The 16875-nt window shown below is 52.1% G+C and overlaps 1 protein-coding gene across 9 annotated transcripts in view; it reads right to left on the reverse strand.

The window, feature by feature from the left end:
- ITPK1 (inositol-tetrakisphosphate 1-kinase) overlaps positions 1–16875 on the reverse strand; it is a 180696-nt gene that overhangs the window by 48736 nt on the left and 115085 nt on the right. For all 9 annotated transcript variants that reach the window (XM_078335641.1, XM_002754215.7, XM_017977309.4 and 6 more), the window contains one exon: positions 4661–4778. In XM_078335641.1, coding sequence (XP_078191767.1) covers positions 4661–4778 — 118 coding nt within the window. The remainder of the gene's footprint in view (positions 1–4660; positions 4779–16875) is intronic.

The following is a 16875-nucleotide window of genomic DNA, read 5'->3' on the forward strand; positions in this document are numbered from 1 at the left end:
TTCGTCACTGCACCTCCTCCCTCCCTCCCCCAGGCCTGCACCAGGGAATGCTACATTTCTAGGAAGAATTAAGAGCTTGGTTTGAATTGAACCCAGGCTCAGCGCTGCCTGTGCCTCTGCCTAGGGGGTGTGGGTCTGGGTATAGACATGGCTGCCTCCCAGAAGCAGTCATCTATAACAAAAACCTGGGGCCTGGCATGCTGAGGGAGGTCACTCTGCAAGCCTCCCAGCCTCCAAGATGCTGGCTGCCACGGGGAGGGGACTGCTGCTAAGGTCGCAGGCTAAGGCCAAACCCCCAGCCAGCCAGAGGAGAAATTCCAAGCTCATTCAGCCATGGGAAAGGTGGGTCCTCAGGCAGGAACCCATGTCTTGGAAAGTGACCTTCCCTAACACTCATTCTAGTCCTTCCTCCATGGTGACAAAATCCACGTTTTAGCTGGGCACATGGCTGCTCACAACAAGGACTCAATTTCCTGACTCCCTTGCTTCCCTTTTTTTTTTTTTGAGATGAAGTTTCACTCTTGTTGCCCAGGATGGAATGCAATGGTGCCATCTTGGCTCACCGCAACCTCCGCCTCCCGGGTTCAAGTCATTCTCCAGCCTCAGCCTCCTGAGTAGCTGGGATTACAGGCATGCGCTACCACACCCAGCTAATCTGGATTTTTAGTAGAGACAGGGTTTCTCCATGTTGGTCAGGCTAGTCTTGAACTCCCAACCTCAGGTAATCCACCTGCCTCAGCCTACCAAAATGCTGGGATTATAGGCGTGAGCTACCGCACCCAGCCTGCTTCCTTTTTCTTCATTGTCCTCTCCATCCTAATGTCTAAATCTTGGATGTGAGGGCTGGAAGTGTAGCCATCACCCAGGACCAGATGGCTAGACTACAAAAGAACAAGGAGCTAGAAGGAGCCAGGGTCCCAGCCCCCCAGGAGCTAGAAGGAGCCAGGTCCCAGCCCCTGCACCCTTGCTGGATGGCCTTCCTCTGGGCTTTCACATCAGAGAGAAAGGAAGTTCTGTCTCATTTAAGCCACCATTATTTTAGGTCTGCTGTTATAGCAACTTGAATGCTAACTGGTACTAAGTGTTTAAAGCTGCCAGAGCTGAGGCAGAGAAATGACCCTGCTTCCCCTCCAGGCTCTGAATGACACGAGGATGAGCTCTGGAAATGTGGAACTGAGATGGCAGCAACCTCGCAAAGGCTGCCCAGAGATGGCGAGGCTGGGAGCTCCCAGCAGCAGGCCTCATCTCTCTCCTGGATGCAGAACTGGGGAGAGGCCCTCCCACCTCCTATCAGACCTTATCCAAGGGCTCTGCCTGTTATGCCTGGGAGACCCTCCCTTTGTGCCATGGCCCAGCTGCCCACCCCCAATGCAGAGCAGGGGCTCTGGTTGTCTCCCTCCCCCTGCCCATCAATAGAATCCTAGCAGTCCTGAAGTGCCCGCCCATCCCCCACCAGCTCTGTCTTCCCTGCAGCTGTCCAGATTCTCTGAAAACAGGGAGAGCAGCCTTAGTGCCAAGGAGGGTGACAACTGGAGGAAGTCTCGCCAAGTCCCTTCTCCCAACACAAAAGCGTGTCACTGGATTGCTGTGATTATCTGAGGGAACTTCAAGGGTAATTATGGCCATTTACAGAATGCCTGAAAGGGCTGAGTGCCTCCAGGAATAACGGGAAGTAGAGGAGGAGGGCCCGGGGTGTGCTTCCCAGGAAGGCTCTCTGCATCCGCAGCTGGTGGGGACATGCAGCAGGGACCCATCCAGCAGTGCTGGTGAATTGACAGGCCCCTGGGTGGGCAGGAAAGGGATCCAGGAAGTCCCAGCCTCTGACCGCCCTTGTGGAAGAATGCAAACCCAGGCCCAGCGTGCATGATAAGGAAAATCCAGGGTTCAACATTCATAGCCCACCCTCCAGACACTTCCTGCTGATCTAGAACCAAGCATGCATTAGGGTTTGGTCAACAGCTCTCTCTCTGGACCTGTTGGGGGACTGGGCCCTCTCCTGGAACACCCACAGCTCTCCCCTTGCGGGCAGCTCCTGAACTTTATAATCTCCCAGCGAACTAGGACACACCCTGCTTAAAATTCCTGACCTGATTCCTAACTGCCTCCAGGAGAGGCCCAATTCCAGAGCTGGGCAAGTGGGTGACGAAGGTACCTTCTGGGCCTGCCTCTCGGTGCATGACTTCATACGGGCCACCTCATCTCTGGGTTCCTGCTCCCTGAACACACCATGCATGCTCACACCCTGGGCCCAGGCTCACCCTTGATCCCCAGCCCTAGTCTTCCACTCCTAAATATTTAAGATAGATGTTAAGACTCAATTAGGATGCTGGGATTCTGCCATCGTGGTATTCCCAGGTGACCCAGCAGGCTGGTCCCATGCTAAGTGCTCTGCAGACATCTCCCAGCTATCCTGACCCCTGACCCCATGGCTGAAGCAGGTATTATTACCCACATCTTCCAGAAGACCAGCAGAACTCAACTGATCGACTTTTCAGGGACCACACGGCTAACAAGAGCCCAGACTGGGACCCACATTCAGTATGCCTCCCTCCAGAGCCTGTGCTTTTAGCTCTGAAAGGCCCCTCGGCGACACCCTCTCAAATCCCACCCAAACCTGCCACTCTTCGAATGGACATGACTGGGACATGAGATGGCTGCTGGTCCACCACCTTCTTCCACTAACTGGGCCTTCTCATGTTCTAATGTACCTCCTGCTCTTCACACAGGCAGTGTCTGACAAGCACACCTTTTGGAAAGAGGTTGATTCCCCTTCCAGAACCAAAACATTTGGCCAAAACTTCATCCATGGCAGACTGAGGTGAAGGTGACCCCAGGAGGGGATGTACAGCCCTTTCTTCCCATCTGGAATTTTGGATGGATCCAGGAAGACAGTGCCAAGGTGGGGGAAGTGGACAGCAGACGCCAATCACACCAGGTCCAGCTAATAAAGACTGCTGGTGCATGCTAAGAAAGCCTGCCCACATGAGGCTCCAGGATGACACCCCCACTCTCTACACCCACCAGTGTGTCAGGCATTCGGGGAAAGAGGCCCCAGGAGCCCTTTCGGACAGCCAAGTCCAGCAGCCAGCTCTTCCGCAGGGCACATTCCTCCAAGACAGACCGAGGACTCACCCACTCTCCAGGCCAGGGTCCTCAGTTATGCCCATTTCAGGCCCTTCTAGATCCAGGGCCCTCTGGCCATGGACATGAAAGTCCAGCTCAGGAGCCAGGGAGCCCGAGTCAGAGACCTGGCTGGATGCTGGCCCAGCCACCTGAATGCTGTGTGACGTGGGACGTCCGCTAACCTCTCAGAGCCTCTGGATTCATCTGTAAAACGGGAAGGCTCAGACCAGGCGCAGTGGCTCACGCCTGTAATCCCAGCACTTTGGGAGGCTGAGGGAGGTGGATCATGAGGTCAAGAGATCGAGACCATCCTGGCCAACATGGTGAAACTCGGTCTCTACTAAAAACACAAAAAGTAGTCAGGCATGGTGGCATGCGCCTGTAGTCCGAGCTACTTGGGAGGCTGAGGAAGGAGAATCGCTTGAACCCGGGAGGTGGAGGTTGCAGTGAGCCAAGATCGGGCCACTGTACTCCAGCCTGGCAACAGAGCAAGACTCTGTCTCAAAAAAAAAAAAAAAAATGGGAAGGCTCATCATGCCCACTTCTAAGAGTACCAAAAGGAAGAATACAGAGAAGGCCTAACCCAAAGCCGGGAACACAACACATCCCCATAAATGGTGGTCTCAGACTCCCACGCAGATGGTCTGCCTCTAGAGCTATAAGCCAAATGGTACCCACTGGTACCACTGGTCACCATCACAGGAAAGTACACCCAAGGCCAAGTCACCATCCAGATCAGGGTTCAAGGCAGCCAGGTGAGGCCTCATCATGGTCTGTAGGGCAGGGAGCAGGGGCTGCCTCCTTGACCCCAGGATAAATCCTCACAAAGTTGAGGGCCCAGGCTAAGCACTTTCCTTAAAATTAAACAAGAGCTCTCAGCAAGGCACACTTGGACCAAGCAAAGTGAACTAGAAAATTACTGTTAACATGAACCTTTCCACAAAGTCTTTCTCACATAAACAACTTGAAAATGCAGCCTTGAGTTCTCTGGCTGGGCCTGCCCCCCAGGGTGGGGAGGAGTCAGGGGCGAGTCCTCGGGGACAGGAGCCTGCAGCTGGCAGGGGAGGCAGCACAGCGAAGAAGGAGGCCCCTGTCCTCGAGAACAGAGTGGACCCGTGATGTCCAGCAGCCGCATGACATCTCCACGTATTTGATTAAAGGCCTTCAGTTTCTGTTTGTGTCCTCTACCCAGTTACATAACTCCACTCGCCTGCCTGCCGCTGAGCTGTCTACACATACTCCTGCTCTCCAGCCTCTGTGCTACCAGGACACTTCAATGTCACCCACAGGTTCAAGACAGCAAAACAAAACCCTGAGAGACCCTTTCCACGAGAGCACCCTGAGGGCTGTTTCCTCACTGCTGGTCACAGAAGAATAAAAGGACCTCCCCAGAATGACTGCCTCATGGAATTCAAATGCTTCCTGACACAAAGTACTTAAAAAGACAAGACCCCTCTCTCTCTACCTCAGGCCACGGCCACTCTGTGACCACAGAGGTGGCTGCCTGGCATGGATGCGGGGCCACACGTGTCCCTACCTTCCATGTAGGCCTCAATCTTCCGGATGAGCTCGTAGGACTTGGAGCGGTCAAGCAGGGTTCTGATGGCAGGGAGCGGGTCCAGGATGATGGTCTCAGGGTGGGCATCAATGTACTCCTGAAAAGGAATCACGCTGCTCTGGTTAGAGCGGGGGTAATGCCAGGCAGCACCTCCCCCCTCACGCCCTCTGCATGTCCATTCGCTCCTGTCCTGCCCTTCAGCCCCAGCTTTGGTGGAGGGTGGTGCGTCCCGGTGCTAGGGCGCTGTGAGCAGTCACCTGGAGATCTGCGAGAGAGGCCTGACCAGGCCATACTCAGAAATAGAGCCTCACACAGAAGACATTGAGGAAACCAGAACCAGGCCCAGGGCAGGCCGCCTGACTCCAGACAAAACCTCAACCGGAAGCAGATCCGCTCCAGGCACCAGCTCCTCTCTCTGGGAGTGGCCTCCCTGTACCCCGTGCTCATAGGGACTCTGAGGCAGGGCCAGGAGAGTGGGATGATGCCAGGAGTCATCAGAGGGTCTGTGGGAAGGTGCGGCTGAGAGAAACGCGCCACAGGGTGGGCACCAGCCACCCAACACTCAAGTACTTCACTTCCATACCTGCCAGCTTCAGGGTAGGCATGGAGGAAAAGTCATGAGAAAAAACCGTGACAAAAACAAGTCTCTAAGAAACTTCCAAACTTCTTACAGGAATAACCCTAACTCACATTGCACGGAAGACACTGCTGTTCAGAACAGAACTCATAAAATAATGGGCAGAGCCCCACCACCCTGGGGGGGCCCAGACCAACCCGGCCGACACAGCAAATGAGGTCACCCTCTGTTCTCAACCCCCATGATTCTAAGGACAAAACTGGAATGCTGATGTGGTAAGAGTGGGGTCTCAGGGAGAAGGCTGGCCTGAAGAAGCCTCAACCAGCTGTTGCAGGTTGAATTGTGTCCCCCAAATATAAGCTCAAGTCCTAACCCTTCGGCACTTGTGAATGTGGCCTTATTCATAAGGACACAGGGTCTTTGTGGATGGAATGGAGTCAGGATGAGGTCATGCTGCCTGTGAGTGGGCCTGAATCCCCTGGCTGGATTTCTTAGGAGAGAAATCTGAATGCAGACACAGGGAGAAGGCCGTGTGGAGACAGATGACTGCAATGACATACCTACTAACTCATCATGCCCAATTCTAACAGTATCAAAGGGGAGAATACAAGGAGAAGGCCTAACTCAAAGCCAGGAACACAACACATCCCTGAAAAATGGTGGTCTCAGACTCCCACACCTGTCTCTGGAGCTGTCAGCCAAATGGTACCCATGGGTCCCACCAGTCACCATCACAGGAAATTATGCCTGAGGCCAAGTCAGATCAGGGTTCAAGGCAGCCAGGTGAGGCCTCAATCATGGTCTGTAGGGCAGGGAGCAGGATTTACCCCAGGATAAATCCTCATAAAGCCTGAGGGTCCAGGCCAAGCTAAGGAGGCCTGGTGCCCACCACCACCAAGAGCCGGGAGAGGTGCAGGGAAGCTTTGCCCTCAGGGCCTCCAGAGGGAGCCATGGCTGATGCCCTGACTGAAGCCATTGGCTCCCGCGGCTGGGAGAGGAGATTCCTGTAGTGTTAAGCCTCCAGGTTCCTGACACTTGGTGACAACAGCCCCAGGAAACCGATGTGCCAGCATAATTACTCTGCCCAGCCAGCCCCCTTGCCCTCTGCTCACCCACTCCATAGCCCGCCTGTGCAGTGAGGTCTGCACAGGCCAGGGAAATACACCCCAGTGCTGCCTTCCTAGTGAACCTCATTGACAGAAAGAAAGAGCCATTTGGAATCATTTTTCTTCAGTGAACTTATTTTGGTCCTAGTGACCACTTTTAACAGCACTAAACACAAAAGCCAGACTCATATTCCCACTTCTGCTCTGAAATCGGTCTCTCCTTGTGTTTCGTGGCAGTGTCTGGCCCTGGGCTCCTTTCTGTCTTTCCAAGTGTTTAAAGACTTCCTCTGGCCTCAGGGGTGGCTGCATAACCTAGGGGAGTCCTCATGTTCCGGTCCTCATGCCTGTGACTGTCCTCATCCCTTCACCATCCTCTCCCTGCACAAGAGTGCGAGAGCCCAGATGCTGGGCAGAAGCCGGCGTCACAGCTCCCTCCAACTGTCAGCAAGCCACTCAGCCACCGACCCGCTGCCTGAAGACAGTGAGTCAGGCACTGATGCAGGAAAGCTCACATCTGTCGCCCACACAGAATGTGGGGACTAGCTGAGGAGTCTCCCTCAGGAAGGTTTTATCCAGAGTTGCCCTAGGGCCAAGTGACCATGCCCAGTGCCTCTCTTCTGACCGTCTCAGCCTCCCCCAAGGGCCTGCACCTGATCCCCCATCTCATTTGGGGGCTCTCCATGGGTAACCACCCATCTTGGCACCATTCCTTCATCAGAGCTTGTTCTTTTCAACGCAGTCCATGCTTCCATGAGAGCAGGTCATTCATGAGGCCCTCCTTGCCAAGACTCACGCATACATATGAAATCATATTCATATCCCAACAGTAACAGCTGGGTGCAGTGGCACAAGCCCGTAGTCCCAGCTACTTGGGAGTCTGAGGTGGGAGGATCACTCAGGCCCAGGAGACTGAGGCTGCAGCAATGCACAATGGTGCCACTGCACTCCAGCCTGGACAATGGAGTGAGACCCTATCTCCAAAAAAGAAAGAAAAAAAAAGAAATGTCAACATTAAAAGGCTATCTACTCAAGAGACTTCACGTCACTGATAGTGCTCAGGGCATTATGTGGGGTGCAGCAGATACTCAAATGACCAAAAGCTTTCTTCGCTTCACCCCACTGGATCTGTAGTCCTGGCCAGAAGTTCACGCCCTCAGTTAGAAGCTAAAGGCACTCAGCTGTCCTCACTCCCCTCCCCTAAACACACCAGGAAGCAGCCTGGGGTAGTGGAAAGGCTATGTGATGGGGAGTCAAGAAGCACAGGTGCCTGGTGTCATCACCTCTCAGAGTCACCTTTGGGCACGTCACTTGGCTTTTTAGGGTCTCAGTCTCCTCATCTGTGACATGAAGAGTACTGCAGATGACCTTAAGTTGACTTTACCCATGGTAAAGATGGCCTCTAGTTCTAAGGTCTAAACAGACTGCAAGAATGAAGAGTGTGTTTGTAAAAGTAAACTTGAAGGCCGCACAGAGGAGCTGTTCTAGAATGGGACAGACCACTTTCTAGAGGCATTCCAGGTAACAGGAGGGCCACCCACGCACTCGTGCCTCCCTTCCAAAAGGGGCCTATCAGTCAAGTGCATGGAAGGGATGATGCAATTCTCCCTCTGCAACTGAGGCCGCTTAGAACAGACATGCTCCTTCCTCCCCTCAAAGTCCCAAGAAGAGTATCCGCTCAGCTCTGAATAACATGAGGCTGATTCTGATTCCATGTTTATGCATTAGGACAGTGACCTTTAAAGAGAGAACTGAGATTCATTAAGACATGAAGTTAAGCCAAACTTGTGAGGGAAAGAGGCTACATGAAACCGAAGGGGAAAACATCTGACAAGCAGGCGCCAACAAGCTTTTGACTGGGGATGAAAGCTTCAGTATTAACAGAAGAATTATTCCTAAACATGATCTCTTCTGGGATGGGGACAGAGAGGGCAGAGTTTTTCCAGTCACCCTGCTATCCACAAGTGGACTTTGTGCCAAGCTTTCCAGCTTATCTGTTATACTGAGGGCCTCATGCGTTTTTTACAAGTCTCTTAGAATTACCAAACTGCTGGGCGGGTGAGCACGCTGTACGGTTTTATCACCACTCAGAGGAAGAGAGGCACAACTGTATCCATGGCAAACGGTAAGCACACATTCCCTCGCAGGGCCTGCCAGCTGAAGGACACCAAGAGCAGGATCCTGGAGCCAACAAGGGCAGCCTGGCTCTTGGAAGAGACATCCAGCCCCCGCAGGGATGACAGTTGGAACACACCTTGGGCGGAGCCTCACAGTGCCCGCCCACAGCACAAGCTCTCTCCGGCTTTTTAGATGCCCCCAGCCCATGGAATGATGCCAACAGGGACAACCGGCTCTCTGCGAAACTGCCACTGAGAACCTGAGCGGAATGAGATGAACATCAGAGAGATTCTTTCCTCCTCCGTCCTTACAGCCAGGAAATGGGCAGGGAGTGAGACACAGGGATTTGCTCTCTTCTAATGGAAAATGCTATCAGAGTCCCAAGTCTGGAGTTAACCCTCTGAGACTCGTCCTGGGTAAGGTCCATTCTGAATAAAGCCCTATCCGAAGCAGCTGCCGTGGGCATCACAGAGATTATGGATGTGAAGGGAGTTTGTAGACACAAAAATGAAAAGATTCTCATTACCTGCAAAACTTCAGCTCCTAGGGCCAAACCTGACACAAGGTCTCTGGGCTCAACCTGCCTTGCCCCATGCAGCTGATCCCAGGGGAGCTTGCTGTGCCCATGGAAAGGGGCTGCAGTTCTGGCCCATGCCCACCCTCTTGCTGATGCCTGGGGTGCAATACAACCTCCCACCCCCAACCCCGCCGGCAGCCCAGGCTCCAGGCAGTGACCTTCCAGGGGATTCATTTTTCAGAGCTGCAACTCAAAAATGATTTACAGATTAAATAAGACATCTGGGATATGTTTCAAAACAATCTGGGTCAGTGGGCAGCGACAGAAGTAGCTGAGGGACAGATGCAATGAGAGTAGCCGAAGTTGCTGACTCATAAGGCTGGGAGGTGGTACCTGGGAGCAGGTCCCAGTATTCTCTCTTCTCAAATATTTTTTATTTTCCATAACACAAAGTTTGGGGGGAAATGGGAGGCAGATAACCAGATCTTCCCCTTCTACCCTGCTCTTCTAGGTGTGCCAGAAATGGATTCCAACACCAATACTATCTTTCAAGAAGAAACAAGAGGCAGCTACCTAGATGGGAAACACAATGAGAGATTAACTATAGTAAGAAGAAGAATAAATAAAAATGATCATCACCAGTGATCATTTAAAAATAAAAGCAGTGGCCACTTACCTGCGACTTGCTGTATGCACACTGCTGGATAAAAGGGATTTCAAACACTGCTTCTTTTCATATAAAAACCCTATTGAGTAAGAACCCAAACTATAAAACTTTTAGAGGAAAACATGGTCATAAATCTTCATGACCTGCGATTAAACAACAGTGTCTTAAATGTGACCCCCAAAAGCACAAGTCAGAAAAGGCAAAGAAACAGATGAAGAGGACATCATGGAAACTGGAAACCCTGTGAGTTGGAGTTCCCACCTGCCCTGGGCCTGTGCTCTGAGGAGAGCCTGTGCATGGCCCACGTGGCAGAGGCCCCAGGGCCTGGACTGACCCCCTAAGCCAGCAGGGACAGCTGCGCACAAGACAAGCTGAAGGACACCAAGGTCCTGTAGCACCTTCCATATTTGTGGGTCCCCCACAGCACAGTGAGGGTGGCAGGGCTTCTTCCATTTTTCTCAGGACCCTGAGACTCTGAGAGGTTTCAGTCCGAGACAAAGTCCCAGGCTCTGGCCCTGCCCATCCTAACAGCTTGCTCCTTCACTCAGGACCCAGGGGCTGAAATTCCGCCCACTGGGCTGTCTGGCCAGAGGGCAGAGAAGGTACAGGGCACCTCCATGGCAGGGTTGGGAAGGTCCTGCTCCACAGGAAGCTCTCCTCCAGCGGGTGGGGAGGCTGGAAGGGAGGAAAAGGCCCCACACCGAGCCTGGAAACCCCTCCTCCTTACCAGGCCTCAGCTCCCTTCTCTGTAGAGTGAGGGCTGATGGCATGAAGGGGCTGCATGCTGGGAGGCTCCCAGTCCTGGTTAATGGGGCCTTCCTCATTGTGAGCCTGGGCCTCACCTATAAATGGAGATTATAATTGTTCCCACCTCATAGGAGTTTTATTAAAAACAGCCTTACTGAGATATCATTCACATGATATCTCATGATACAATTCACCCAAAGCAAGGGCTTTTGGAATATTAACAGTTGTGCAACAATCAGTTCAAGGTAAGAACATTTTCATCACGTCAGAAGAAAATCCCATTCCCTTTCACTATCAGCCCCAAGTCCCAGCCTCTGGCAACCACAAATCTCCTTTCTGTCTGGGTAGATCTATCTATTCTGGACATTTTCTTTAAGTGAAGCCGTGTGATATGTGGTCTTTTGTGACTGGCCTCTTTTGCTCACATCATGTTTTAAATGCATCCATGTCGTAGCGTGCGTCAGTGCTTCATTCCTTTTTTTTTTGTGAGATGGAGTCTGGCTCTGTCGCCCAGGCTGGAGTGCAGTGGTGCAATCTCAGCTTACTGCAACCTCTGCCTCTGGGGTTCAAGCAATTCTCCTGCCTCAGCCTCCCAAGTAGCTGGGACTACAGGTGCACGTCACCACGCCAAGCTAATTTTTTGTATTTTTAGCAGAAATGGGGTTTCACAGTGTTAGCCAGGATGGTCTCGATCTCCTGACCTCATGATCTGCCCACCTCAGCCTCCCGAAGTGCTGGGATTACGGGCACGAGCCACTGCACCCGGCCAGTGCTTCGTTCCTTTTTAAGACCAAATAGTACTTCACAGCATGGATGTAGCATATTTTGTTTATCCATTCATCACTGGATGGACATTGGGGTTGTTTCTACTTTTTTGCTATTAGGGGCAATGCTGCTGTGAATGTACGCATATAAATTTTAGTGTGAACATACGTTTTCACTTCTCTTGGGTGTATAAGTTGAAATGAAAATACAAAAGATCCCAAGATTTAGCTTCCCAGGCATGAATGTTTTAAATAATAATCAGAATGATCCACCACCGTATACAAGTGTAGCACTTTTCTGGTTTCAACAGGGGCAGTCACACAAAAGATTCCATTTGATTCTCAGAGCAGCCCCATGGTTTACAGAGCAAACACCTCTATTTTTATTCCCATTTCACAAATAAAGAAATCAAGTCTCTGAGAGGCAATGTGTCTGGCTCAAGGTCAAACACAACCAGCTGGGGGGGCTTTGCCAAAATTCAAAATCAGCCATTCCAGTGTCAAACCCCAGGCCTCTGCAGTGTACCTGGTTACCTACAGAAACACAGGCTCTGTGACTGAACTGCTATGAATCCCCAGAAAGGCTCAGTAATACTAGAAAGCTAAACACTGGCGAACTCTACAAAGCTTGGTCAGACAGGTCTAGAATTGCATGCGGGAGCTCCCAGCAGGCAAGCCTCCTACATGGTCTCCAGGCAGCCTCCACTGCAAAGCCGGCCTCCTGGGCAGTCACAGGTCAGCAGATGTCTAGGGAGTGATGTGGATGGGAACTCCACAGTGGGGGCAAGCCTGCCCTACTACCCACAGGAAGCCCTCACCCTCCAGGGACAGAAGGCCAGGAAGCAGCGTGGGTCACATGAGGAAGGCGTGACAGGCAGGGCGGGGCGGGCGAGGTCAGGCCACAGGGGCCATGCTGCATGTGAACCTGAAGGCCGGATGGAGGCACAGGAAAGCCTTCAGGGAAAAGTTCAGAATTAGAGGTGAGTTTCAGAAAAATCCTGCTAGCCAGGAGCAATGTGGGGGACTAGGCTGGAAGCCACGAATAGAATAGAGGTTTGAGAGCACCTGGGTATATCAGAAAAAAACCATCTCCTCGTTTATTAACTTGCCTCCTTCCTTCCTCCCAAAAGACGGTGTCCCTGTCCCCCACCCTGGGGAAGAGATATCACATGGGAGGACAGGAACACAGGGTCTGGGGCAGGGAGCTCACAGCCCAAGGCCGAGGAGGGGGTTTCCTCCCACTAGTCTGATCTGTCCTGGTTGCATGCGGCATTGGTGTCCTCAGGCTGTGAGAACGTGATTTCTGAATCCGTGTGTACAGTTAAGACTTTACAATGGCCCCATAATACCCTCATCCCTGGTGCTCATGTTCTTGTATAATCCTCTCCTCTCAGGTGAGGGGAACCTGAGGCCCCAACCAGCATGGTGTTCATGTTCTTGCATAATCCTCTCCTCTCAGGTGAGGGGAACCTGAGGCCCAACCAGCAGAAGGCATCATTCCTGGCTCACATTATGTAGTATAAGACTCCAGCCTCCTGCCCTCTTGCTGCTGCTGGTTTTGAAGACACGAGTGCCATAAAGCCAGTGGCCATCCTGTGCCTGTGTGGCACGGACCTACAGATGGCCCTGGACACTGCGGGCAACCTCCTGTAGCTGTAAGGAAATAGATTCTGCAATGATCTGGGGGAAGCAGAGTTCCCACCAGCTGAGCCTCTGATGAGACCTGGAAGGAAAGGACCCAGCTAGGCTCTGTTGGGGTCTCTGACCTACAGACACTGAGAGATGATAAATGTGTGCTGCTTTCAGCTGCCACTTCTGTTACCCAACAAAGGAAACCTGCACAGACCCTGACTGCTGTTTTGGTGTGCAGGCCAGGTGTGGAAGGCAGGAGATGCCACATGCTATAGTTTTCACAGGTGCTGGAAATAGGTGCTGCTATGTCCTGACGGTAAAATAAAAAAGAAAAGGGAAAACCCCTGAGAGGAGCAGGGAGCTGTGAGTAGCTCTGGGGAGTGTCACTGCTCTCCTGCTGATATGGTGCCAGGCATGTGGTGGACTTGGTTTGTGAAAATTCATCAAGCTTGCTCACTTCCAGATATGTACAGTTTTCTATGTGTATATTACACTTCAATTTAAAAAAAAACAATGCTGGGCACGGTGGCTCACGCCTGTAATCCCAGCACTACAGGAGGCTGAGGCAAGCAGATCTCTTGAGACCAGGAGTTTGAAACCAGCCTGGTCAACATAGTGAAACCGCTCTCTACAAAAATACAAAAATAAGCTGGGTGTGGTGCTGCATTCCTGCAATCCCAGCTACTCAGGAGGCTGAGGCAGGAGAATCGCTTGAACATGGGAGGCGGAGGTTTCAGTGAGCCGAGATGGTACCACTCCAATCCAGCCTGAGGGCAATAAAGTGAGACTCCATCTATTTAAAAGAAAAAAAAAAAAAAGGCCATGGATAGTGGCTCACACCTGTAATCCCAGCACTTTGGGAGGCTGAGATGGGCATGTCATGAGGTCAGGAGTTCAAGACCAACTAGTTTGAGACCAGCCTGGCCAACATGGTGAAACCTCGTTTCTACTGAAAATACAAAAATTAGCCAAGCGTGGTGGTGGGTGCCTGTAATTTCAGCTATTCAGGAGGCTGAGGCAGAAGAATCATTTGAACCAAAGGCAGAGGTTGCAGTGAGCCGAAATCATGTCACTCCAGCCTACGTGAAAGAGTGAGAATCTGTCTCAGAAAAAAAAAAAAAAAAAAACGGCTAACACAGGCCTGAACACCAGCATGGGCCTGCCTAGAGTCTGTTTCTCGGGACTCCAACCTTCCACGTGGAATAGATCAAGCATCAGAGGGGGAACAATTCCGTCACCTCCCCCCAGGACCACGGCAGCTTCGGCTGCAGATGACAACAGCCTCCTGTACTGTCTAGAATCCTAACAACCACCTGGCTCCAGAAGGAGATACGTGTCAGCACCAAGGCGAACCCAGCACGCCACGCCCAGGGGAAATTTCCCAGCCGACTCTAGGATCCACTGCATCAGGACCTGTGTGTTCAGTTAACACTTGGCCACCCCATTAACACCAGTGATGGTCCCCTTGACAGAAGAACTGAAATTACTTCCTTATGGCTGTTAAAAGTACTCACTCACTCAGCACAATCTCACTCCCCTGGCTCCTCCTGAGAGCACAGCCAGGCCCAGCTGAGGGCCGCATGGCCTGGCCTTTCCACCAGCTCCTCCGTACCCAGCACTGGGTGAAACCCTGGAAGTCTCTGGTTCCTGGAGCCTTAGCATCTTGACAGAGGTCCTGCCAAGATTCCGGGGTGACTTATAGCATGCTCATCAAGCGCAGGTCGCAATCCTATACGTCTTGCAGGAATGGAAAAACAACCCCTGTGTAGATCCTGTTAGCAGCCCCATCTGACAATCAAGGAAACTAGGCCTGGCCAGATGCAGTGGCTCACGTCTGTAATTCTAGCACCCTACAAGGCCAAGGCAAGTGGATTGCTTGAGTCTAAGAGTTCAAGACCAGCCTGGGCAACATAGCAAGACCCTGTCTCTACAAAAAATTAAAAATTAGCCAGGCGTGGTGGTGTGCACCTGTAGTCCCAGCTACTCAGGAGGTTGAGGAATCACTTGAGCCTGGAAGGTCGGGGCTCCAGTGAGCCTTAATCACGTCATTGCACTCAGCCTGGGTGCTACAGTGAGACCCTGTCTCAAAATAAAATAAAAACAAAAGAAAACAAAGTAGGGTTCAGAGCACCTAGTGCATGGTCAGGGCTCTCTACCAGCAGTGGTCAAGATAGGATCTGAACCCAGGGCCTCTGGCTCTAGAGCCCTCTAGTCAAAGACCCAAGGCATGGAAGGCCTGGTGAAATGAAAAGCATTTCAACTCTAACTAGGGCCAGGGTTGCTCAGCAGCATTTCAGGAGAAAGGAAAGCCTTGCTCGTGTTCGCCACCTCAAGACAAGGCTGCCAGCCTGGCAGTCCAGGGAGGCCAGGCGCGCTCCATTTGTGGTCAGCACGAGGTAGAGCATCCAAGAAAAAATAGTTATGTCCAATTTGCAATTTCCTTTCACAGAGGGAAAGGCATGATGCTCAGAGCTAACAAAGCCAGACGGTCCCTTTGTCCAGCCCCCATCTTTTCAGAAAGGGGAAAGGAAGTGGTAGTGAAGCCAGGGTCACACGGGAGAGTAGCAGACCTCACACTGCAGCTCATCTCCACTTTTCCTCCTAACCCACAGTCCTCACTGGCTCCTTGTTCTCTCAAAGCCACAGCCAGACCAGAGGCTCTGAATCTCTGCCCAGCTTTGGAGCAAGACAGAGAATGCAAATGGAAGACACACACCCCTTAGGACAGTAAATACGTGACATAAGCAAAAGCCACAGTCTACAGGGCCTCTGTGAGGAGGGTCCGCGTGGCACAGGGGGAAGGGTGTGTCAGGTCCAGCACTGCGCCAATGCCCAGGAGGGCTCCCATGGGAGCTCTGAATGAAGGACTGGGCCCTGCAGAGAGAGGACTAACAGACACAACAGTGACAAGAGCAGGTTTACCTTCGAAGGCAGAAAGTTTGGTTCTGCAGAAAGCGAAGCCTCTCCCTGGAAGGTCAGGTCACATGGGGATGAGCAGGGAGCCATGCTAAGCAATGCTTTCTGGGAAGGACAAGTAATGAACTCTCAGCAGACCACTGCAGCTGTGTAACCAACCCGTTGATTAACTTGTCACCAACCAAGGCCAGGGCCAAACATCCCCCAGGAAAAGCCTTCCTGGTACCTCCCAGAACACCTGCCTGTTGATTACAGCTTACAGAAAACCACATGCCACAGACAGTCCTTGGAAATCAACACGAGGCCTGGGTGCAAGAGAATGTGCCAGGAGGCCAGGCTGGCATGGGGCAAAGCTAGAGATGCATTCAGGTAAACCTTGGAGGTGGGCTCTCAAGAGTCAAAAGAAGGTTGCAGCAGCATCCAGTATATGCCAGGGCAGCGCCACCAAGCCTGGATACCCAAGGTGCCATTTACAAAGCCTACCACTGGTCTGTGCAGTGTGCAACCTACGTAACAGCCCCTGACAGTCAGTCAGAGCTTCTGCCTGTCAATCACCATCAGACCATCTTTTTCAGCCCAGCCGCACCTGGCTAACTTAACCCCAATGCATGGATCCAGGGGCACTGTGCAAGTTGAAACAAATGCAGAGTCAAGAAACTTGGTTTAAAGTCCTAGAACTGCCATTCACTTTATGTGTGTTTCTGAAAGTCACTTATCTGTAACTCAGTTTCCCATCTATAAGATGAGTGGGCCAGAATAACTCACTTATAACATCCTTTCTGCCTCTTAAGTTCTAGATTATTTGATTCTGTGATGTGATGAACAAACCGAAAAAAGAGCTGTTAGGCCCCTGAACTGAGCCAGATGCCTCCCAGCCTGGAGACCTTCAAACACAGGGGCCAGGGCCCGCTGTCCTCAGGGCACACCCGCAGCACGGTCACTGCACACATCCCAGTCACCTGCAAGCCAGCAAGATACACAGTGACATGCACCAACCACCAGCCCAAGCAAGGCCATCCCCCGACGCTGCAGTCCCCCAAGGCTGCGGTCCCCTGAGGCTGCGGTTCCCTGTTTCTCCTGGATTCAGTCCTAGTACATTGAGGGCATTTCCTCACTCGTTCTTTCCTAACTTTTCTAAAGCAGCTCCTTGGGA

The sequence above is a fragment of the Callithrix jacchus genome, chromosome 8 (assembly GCF_049354715.1).
Source record: "Callithrix jacchus isolate 240 chromosome 8, calJac240_pri, whole genome shotgun sequence".
NCBI classification, from domain to species: Eukaryota; Metazoa; Chordata; class Mammalia; order Primates; family Cebidae; genus Callithrix; species Callithrix jacchus.